The following is a 9,309-nucleotide window of genomic DNA, read 5'->3' as shown; positions in this document are numbered from 1 at the left end:
ACAACCCATACCTATCTTCCTTGCACATAACCATGTAACAACTATTCAATTCAATTTTCAATTTTGAAGTACTTTATTAGTATGATTGTGTTTGCATACAATATTGCCAAAGCATTAATACACAAAACAGATAATGACAAGACAAAAAATTATAATAAAACAGTAACAAATAACAATAAAAATAGATTTAAAATAAGGTGTCAGGTAATGAATGCAATAAAATAAAATAAAAACTATAATAACAATATACACTATACAATATCAAATAAAATAAGCATTTATCAACTATCTGTACTCATGCTATTGTATTCTTATTATTTGTGTTTATGCTGTTTTGTAAACACGTTATTTTTATAATTCTGTGTCTAGCTGTTTTATTTCTGTGAGTAATGGAAGCGAGTCAAAATGGCCCATAAAACACGTTCTCATTTCTGATTTTATTTTGAAATAGTCACTAAATTACCTTGAGACTTTTATTTTGAAACACTGCCCGCCGCTGCTCTCTCTCTCTTCCGCATTGTTGTGCTCCAGTTCCTGTAGGACATCCGTGGCCGCACTGGGAGCTTCGGAAATGTTTTCTAAACTTTTGATAGTTGTTTTTCTCGCTGTTATTTTACACGGCACGCCAACAGATGCACAGAAAAAGAAGGAGGTCAGTGGATTTTAATTTTGACACTGTTACAATCTATCCCCCATATAAACACTGGTTATTCAAATGATCTCAACCCAAACTGATTTTTCTGTGTCTCAATTGCACATGGTTTTTAATAACACAGTAGTGTTTGCATTTATGGTAATGCACTTTTATCCATCAATATATCAACTCAAATTTCAGCTCTATATAATGTAATATTAACTGACACACTTGGTCCAGTATGCAAACTAAGCTTTGCTTCCTGCTTTACAGCAGACAATAACATGATCTGGCCGTTTGTGCATTTATTAATGACTTTATAAAACTGCATTGATATCTGCATGTTTATTATGATCTGTAAACTAGTCTTATGAGATAAACTATTATGATTGTGTCCTTGTTTAAAAACATCAGATTGGACTGTATTGATACAAACACTTATGGGAAACACTGCTGTTTGTCACTTTGAATAAAAGCATAGCTGTATGATTAATGGATGATGTATTTTCAGGCTCTGTTGTCAGAGAAGGTCACTCAGATGATGGAATGGGCCAGTAAGCGTGCAGTGATCCGGCTGAACGGAGAGAAGTTCAGGAGGCTGATCAGAGCTCCTCCACGCAACTACTCGGCCATCATCATGTTCACGGCACTACAGCCACAGAGACAGTGTGCCGTCTGTAGGTAAGAGTATTCATCAAACATAATATTTAATACTTCCTAAATTGAAGTATCAGGTTTCCAAATATTATTAGAGCTGATTATAAACCAAAGTTTTATGCATGAATTGAGTTATAAATGATATAAAACATGGATTTTTACATGCCAAGATGTTTTAAATTATGTGCACACCATAGAAATATGCTTCTGACAGTTTATTAATTGTTTTCTATCAACAATGTGTTATTTGCCAAGGTCAAAATCAACCTAAACAGAAAGAACGTTAACCTGGATAAGAGTAACCTTTCTGAATGCTCCATGCAAACTTAAGTAAAACAGAGTGTTAAAATGTCAGTAATATATGTTTACTGAGTTTTGATTAAGTCAGAGGAATGTAACTTACTTTCAACTTAATTTGATGGGGAAATAACAGGTTAATTGCAAAATTATGGTTTTTAATTTTTAGAGGTCTACCGATAGTGGATTTATCGGCCGATAGTTTTTTTTAATTTTTTTTTTTATTGTTTTTTTTTTAATCGATTTATAGAATGTTAAAACATTTTCTTAGTCTTTCCTTACTATGATGGGCACAGACAGAGGCTTCAAGAGTCTAACATGAATAAAATCCTAGATCCAGTATATTGTGCAACCAAAATCCCAATAATAACCAGAAAAAAAATTAAGATTTGGTGCATAACGCAGGACTTTTAACTAAACATGCCCAAAATTTACTGGGGACTCTTATTTTGAAATGACAGAGACATGGCTCTGTTGCAATGCCGTATTTTGAAGTATTTACCAGATTAAGATTTTATAGCCTATATATTTACCAGATAAAGGAGTTTGTAAATATATTTCACCATATAAAGTTTTTATTGTTATTCAAAAGATATCGGGGCAGGTTTCATTTAATCACATTTTACTTTGCATGCCCTCAATTCAATTTAGAACACTTAATTACAAAAAAACAAAATATGCAAAGAAGTGAGGATGAAAATATGGATGAATATTGTCAATGATGAAAAATGTAGATATAGCCAATAACATGTGGTGTCAGTGATTGTTTTTATTTCACCTGTAAAGGCCGCTGTTTTACTGTTTTACTGAATCCTCCAGGGTCTGCCACAGAGGAACAATGAGAAATTGATAAAAAAATAAAAATCTACTGGCATAGACTTTTACAGATAACCGATAGTTCCAAAAGGCAACTATCGGCTTACCGATTAATCGGTCTACCTCTTTTTTTTTTTTTTTTTTTTTTTTAAACTGACATCATCAGTGTCTGTCAAACAAAAAGAACATGTAGTCATTCTCGACAGAACATTAGTGTTAAATTGCATTAAATGTAACTTTTTGTTTCTATGAAGTAATTTTATGTGTTTTGGTTTTGTTTTCAGACAGGCGGATGAGGAATACCAGATTCTTGCGAACTCTTGGCGATATTCAAGTGCATTTACTAACAGAATTTTCTTTGCAATGGTGGATTTTGATGAAGGCTCAGATGTTTTTCAGATGGTAAACATTGTGCATTTACTTGACATTTTATCTTTGGCAGTCACCTTTGTACATCAACACTGGTATTGCAGTGTTTTTTTAAATGAATCATTTTGCTGTTATGACTACAAAAAGAGCTCCGTTTTAAAAAGTATGCAAATTGTATATATTTTATGTTTCCAAATATTAATATCTTCCCCGCAGCTCAACATGAACTCTGCTCCAACATTCATCAACTTTCCGGCCAAAGGCAAACCCAAACGAGCGGACACGTATGAGCTGCAGGTTCGAGGCTTTGCAGCTGAGCAGCTCGCTCGATGGGTGGCTGACCGAACAGATGTCCATGTAAGCCTGTTTCCATTAAATAAAATGTCCAGCTTTATTCTTCAAAATATGACAGTTAAACTTAACAGTCTTTAACATGCTGTTGTGTCATCAAGATCCGGGTGATCAGACCTCCTAACTACGCCGGGCCGTTGATGTTGGGTTTGCTGCTGTCAGTCATTGGTAGTCTGGCTTACCTGCGCCGCAATAACCTGGAGTTCCTCTTCAATAAGAATGTCTGGGCTTTCACTGCACTGGTGGGTACTTAAGTTTTATATTTTATTATGCAAACATTCTTAGAATAGAATAGAATCTTGTCTCATTTGTGCTACAGACCTCAAATCATGCTGCTTCATGAGAGGAGATGTGCTAGTACTTTTCTAAGCAATTCTCACCTGGTGGACATCCCATAGAGTTACATTGAAGGAAGAACCAAAACCATATCTAGACTCCATTAGGGTTTTGAAGCGAGAAATGGTTCATATTTGGAAACAGTTCCAATGTATTTATTTTTTTAAATAACAATATTATTTTCATGACATGTTTGTTATGAGCCGGTTCTTTTGAATCTACAGCGTGAAACACACAGCGCGACCAGCATAGTCCGATTTCTGAACTAATGACTCTTATGAGCCGGTTCTTTTGAATCTACAGCGTGAAACACACAGCGCGACCAGCGTAGTCCGATTTCCGAACGAATGGCTCTTATGAGCCGGTTCTTTTGAATCTACAGCGTGAATCACACAGCGCGACCAGAGTAGTCTGATTTGCAAACGAATGACCCTTACAAGTCGGTTCTTTTGAATTTAAATTGCAACCAGAGTAGTCCGATTTATGAATAAATGAGTCTTACAAGCAGGATCTTTTTCAATCTACAGTGTGAAAACAGTGCGACCAGGTTTTGTGGTTCCCAAACAAATGCTTCTTATGAGCCGCCGCTTTTGAATCTAAAGCGCAAAACACACACTGCGACCAGAGTAGCCCGATTTCCAAACGAATGACTCATGAACTGGTTCTTTTGAATCTGCAACACAAAACACACACCATGACCAGGGTTTGTGTTTCCCAAACGAATGATTCTTATGAGCTGGTTCTTTTTGGTGAATTAAAAACACTCCAGTCCAAGCGGTTACTGAAAATGACACTGACCTGGAAGTTATGACTTCCGTCAATTATTCCCTTTAAAGGTCATTTAAAAGTCTGTGTAAACACTCCTTTAGCAATAATTGCATTACATTTCGGTCCACTGGCTACCTGTAGCTGCCCACATCAAATTCAAGACTTGGTCTCTGGCATTCAGGACAGCCATTGGAACTGCACCGAGGTACAGATGTGTTTTCAGCTGGTTCTTGAATGTTGAAAAGTAAAAGTTGGCAATAAATGAAATGAAAATGCATTTCTTCTTTCCAAATATTTCTTCCTCAAAAGTAAGAAATGTTAATAGAACTGTTGAGGAATTTTTGAATTGTTAAATTCCTACGATTCCCATCTCTAGACACCAGAATATCAAAGAGTCTTGGGGGTGGGTTCTTTTGATTTGGGCCTGGAGGCAACACCATAGCAACCATTCATAACACCTTAGCAACCACTTAGCAACACCCTGGCAATAAACCACAATTGTGGTGTCTTGTTTAGGAAATGTAAAAATCTAGTAAACATAAACAATTGTGGATCTGTCATCACAGTGGTCTTTCTTTCTCTCCATCTATCTATCTATCTAACTATCTATCTAGTGTTTTGTGTTGATCATGACATCGGGTCAAATGTGGAATCACATTCGAGGACCTCCATACGCTCACAAGAACCCAAGCACTGGCGAAGTGGTGAGTCTTAATCTTAACCTCATGTCCTTTGTTATCTATTTAATTTGCTTGTTTTTAAATCTTTAATAACCCATGGCTTGTAGAGCACGGTTTTGATGATCTCCTATCAAGATTATTGGGACATACAGAATGGTTTGTCCCTTATCTATAAAAAGACAATAGCCTTTAGTTCACATCACATTCATGAACCATTTGCTTCTTTCTATTAGTAGTGAGTAGCAGGTGGTATTACAGGGAGGGACACTCTTGTTGCATTTGATTGGACAAAATTATGGATCCGTCCCTGAGTGCAAGAAGATGTCATCAGTATTTTGGGTCTTATGCGTATATTTGCTAAAAGTTAATTTGGTTAAAGTTTGAGTACACTACCATATAGATGACCTCACAGCTAATAGAAATGAACTAAAAGTCACAAAAATTTGATTTCTGGGGCCTGGTAAAGATGCTGACTACCACCCCTGGAGTCACGAGTTAGAATCCAGGGCGTGCTGAGTTACTCCAGCCAACTCTACTAAGCAACCAAATTGGCCCGGTTACTAGGGAGGGTAGAGTCACATGGGGTAACCTCCTTGTGGTCGCTATAATGTGGTTCACTCTTGCATGGCGAGTTGTGCGTGGATGAATAGCGTGAAGCCTCCACACGCGGTAACGCTCAACAAGCCACGGGATAAGATGCGTGGATTGACGGTCTCAGACGCGGAGGCAACTGAGGTTCGTCCTCCGCCACCTGGATTGAGGCGAGTCACTACGCCACCACGAGGACTTAGAGCGCATTGGGAACTGGAGAGAAAAAAAAAAGTCTATAAGCTTTTCCCATTTTCCATGTCAAATGAAAATCTGTGGAAACATGTATTTTGTTTATTATTTATATGTTTTGTTTCAGAGTTACATCCATGGCAGCAATCAGGCTCAATTTGTGGCAGAGACGCACATAGTTCTGCTGTTTAGTATCCTTTACATCCCATCAAACATGATCTATTCCATTTGAATCCTTACCAGGCACCATTTCTACCATGTTAACTGCAAACTTAATGATGAACCATGATTTCTGCTTCAAAGGGTTTAACACATGGTTCTTGAATGAGATGCTACAGTTTTTCATGTCAATCATTGAACGCGTCACGCTCGTGTTCCTGAGCTCTAATTCAGATGCGGCAGTGACCTTAGGAATGGTGCTGCTCCATGAGGCCGCAACCTCTGACCTGGACATCGGAAAGAGAAAAAGTATGCTGTCAAATGATGTGTAGCCTACTTTGTGATATATAAATACCTGGTGGCATCAGAACAGGTTTAATTTCTCATGTTTTTCCTCTAGTCATGTGTGTGGCAGGAATTGGACTGGTGGTGCTGTTCTTCAGCTGGCTTTTGTCCATCTTTAGGGCCAAATATCACGGATATCCTTACAGGTAACATGATAAGACATAATTAAACTGTTGATATACATAAAAATACATACATTGGGGCCCAAAAGTCTCATACATCAAGTGAAAATGCTTCTATTTGGCATTTCTTAGTGTAAAACTGAATGGAGTTGTGGTGGTGTAGTGGACTAAAGCACTGACCTGATAAGCAGAAGGTTGCTGGTTCAATCCCCACAGCCACCACCATTGTGTCCTTGAGCAAGGCACTTAACTCCAGGTTGCTCCGGGGGATTGTCCCTGTAATCAGGGCACTGTAAGTCCCTTTGGATAAAAGCGTCTGCCAAATGCATAAATGTAAATGTAAAACAAAATATTTCACTATTCACAATTATATTGTCATTATAACAATTTGAGTGCTAAGTTAAAGCAAGAAAATTTGACCTTTCGTACAAAGGGGTTAACATGGCCAATGTCACAGATGTGCTTACATTTGCCTAGTGAGCTATTGTTAACAGTGCAGAAACTTCCTAAACTTAAAATCCTAAAACTTTCAATCCAAGTTTGATAAAAAAAAAATTAAAAAAATAGCCCTGATTTTCAATGTGATCTCAGACTTTTGGGCCCCACTGTGTATATACAGAACATAAATTATATTACATTATAGAAACTTACTAGGAAACATCACTACATCTTTATCTTTGCACTATTTCTTTGATCTCTTGATGATCTTTTTTTAAACCCTGTAACTTTATTTGTTAACTTTGCTGTTTCCAATTCATTTCTTTAATGCATTTCTCTTCTTGTACAGTTTCCTGATTAGTTAAATGAAGACCTTTGGGGGATCCTTGGCAAATATTGATACTCAAAGTGCCTCGATGCTTACATTGAGTGATTGATTTGGTAAACATATGCTTCAACCTGTATGTGCCTTTTTTGTGTTTTTTTTCCTTTTTTTAAATGATCAATTACAGAAGCCCTGATTACATTTTAAAGTTTTTAATGAAAGTTTATGTTGACAATTCTTTACCCTGAGTGGTGTAGAACATGGCGTTGGATAAGTTTGAGAACACAGAGGTTATACTGACGCAGATGCACTGTATTGCATTGCTTACTAATGAGGTTTTAATGGTAATCAAATGTATAATATAACATTTTATAAGGAAATTGGTTCAGATTTGGTGATGCACAAAGGCAAGCAAGGCATTTCAATTCTACCTCATATATGTGCATATCAAGTGTTCCGAAGTCAAAGTAAAGCAGTCTCGTGTGAGAGGTGGTTTAGCGTAAGATGGAGGGAAAGCTCAGGGTGTGTGTCTTAAATGAGCAGAGCAGTTCTGTGTTTGCTCTTGTTATGCCTCAGGTGATGATGTCTGCCATTAAAAGTGCCTTGATTGCTTGTTGTATTTCATTTCTTTTGACTTATGTTTTAATTGTATGTCGACGTAGTAATCTTTCTCATTAACATGCAAGTTGTTCAGTTTGGCTCATTGGAACTGGTGATTTAAGTCAGATATTTCCATTTTTGTTTGGAAGATTCACAGTTAGAAACGGTTTAAGTATAAGACTAGGTTTAGGTGAATCTCACGAAAACATGTCATATTTCTCCCCAGAATAATTACATATATAATAAAGCATATTTTACATGAAGCTGAATGCAGAGCCGTTACTATTATAATGCATCTGGATGTTTTGCTTTTGAGTTTATTTGTAATTTATTGTATTCTTTTTTTAATTCATAAAATGGGGATTTCCAGGCCTGGAAATGTCATGGAAATTAGGTACTTTTTAAAAGAGTTGTGGAAAATGTCTTTAGTGAATAATATATATTTTTTTCTTTCTAGTTATGCTCTGCTCTAATATATTTCATCGCCTAGAAATTGCTCTTTGTGAATTTGAAATCTAAAAATAAAGTTGTTTTTTAAAATCTGTTAACAGTACAAGAACTAACAATGAACAATACTTTTACAGCACTTATTAATCCTGGTTAATGTTAATTTCAACATATGCTAATATATTTATTTAAATGTGTAGATGTTAACATTAGTTAATGCATTATGAACTTACAATGAACAATCGTGTTAACCAAGTGCATCAACAATAAATGCTGTAAAAATTAAAATATTTCTCATTGGCAGTCCATGATAACTAATGCATTTATTAATGTTAACAAATAGAACCTTATTGTAAAGTGTTACCAAAAATCCTTATCCAGTAATCCACACAATTGGAGAAGTCATGAAAATATCATGGAAATTAATTGGTCAAAAAGTTGTTGTTTTTGTTTCCTTTTCTTTTCACTTTTAAAAATGGTGTTCTTCATTGAAAATGGTTCAAATAATGTCACAAAGCAACCATACAATCTTAATGTCCTAAGAGATTATATAGATTTTATATAGTTCCGTGACAAAATTTTCATGGTGGCTGTGCGCTAGTTTCTCTGGCGCATAAGGTGAATAATAAAAAGGTACATTGACCAGCCTGTACATACAGTGTGTATGTGTGTATATATATATTTATATTCATTCTTTTGATTTTGGGGTGAAATATGACCCGGTCATGTTTATGACAGGTTTCCTAAAAATCACCTTAAAACTATATATATATATATATATATACATCTATGTCAACTTCACCCTTATGTAAATATAAAGTATTTTATTAGCCCCAGAAACAAATGTATAGTGGCTCTTCTGCAGTAATCATGGCTCATGTCTGTATCAGACCAGTAGGGAGCAGTGCTGACTCTGTTGACATGCTTTCCATATTAAATAATGAGTCATGGCATATGAAAATACCTTTGTGAGTCCCTTTCAAATATAACTTTAATCATTATTCTTTCACCATAACAAAGAGAAAACTGATTTGAATTATGTAGGCCACCAAAGTGAAACTATAAACAGCAGCACCCATGTCATTAACAGTATGAGAGGGAAAACTGATGTGAAATATTAAATCATATTTTAAGTTTGTAGTTTATTTTGCATTGAAAACATTCCCAGTTTGCATAATCTGAGGA

General features: G+C 35.9%; 1 protein-coding gene across 1 annotated transcript; it reads left to right on the top strand.

The window, feature by feature from the left end:
- The first annotated feature begins 494 nt into the window (after positions 1-494).
- On the top strand, positions 495-7,940 carry LOC127412811 (magnesium transporter protein 1-like). The gene is made up of 10 exons (XM_051649463.1): positions 495-652; positions 1,146-1,315; positions 2,689-2,806; positions 2,990-3,130; positions 3,226-3,366; positions 4,843-4,932; positions 5,816-5,879; positions 6,082-6,156; positions 6,248-6,338; positions 7,102-7,940. The coding sequence occupies exons 1-10, from the start codon at positions 572-574 to the stop codon at positions 7,115-7,117; spliced, it is 987 nt and encodes a 328-aa protein (XP_051505423.1). The 5' UTR covers positions 495-571; the 3' UTR covers positions 7,118-7,940.
- Positions 7,941-9,309: the final 1,369 nt, after the last annotated feature.

This window comes from Myxocyprinus asiaticus, chromosome 22, assembly GCF_019703515.2.
Source record: "Myxocyprinus asiaticus isolate MX2 ecotype Aquarium Trade chromosome 22, UBuf_Myxa_2, whole genome shotgun sequence".
Classification (NCBI taxonomy): Eukaryota; Metazoa; Chordata; class Actinopteri; order Cypriniformes; family Catostomidae; genus Myxocyprinus; species Myxocyprinus asiaticus.
This window is presented reverse-complemented; position numbering and strand designations above follow the sequence as displayed.

Excerpts from the sequence above, each read along its gene's own strand:
- LOC127412811 (XM_051649463.1), top strand. The coding sequence starts at position 572 with ATGTTTTCTAAACTTTTGATAGTTGTTTTTCTCGCTGTTATTTTACAC. Across the intron at positions 653-1,145 it reads ATGCACAGAAAAAGAAGGAG|GCTCTGTTGTCAGAGAAGGT; the intron begins GTCAGTGGATTT and ends ATGTATTTTCAG. Across the intron at positions 6,157-6,247 it reads GGACATCGGAAAGAGAAAAA|TCATGTGTGTGGCAGGAATT; the intron begins GTATGCTGTCAA and ends TTTTTCCTCTAG.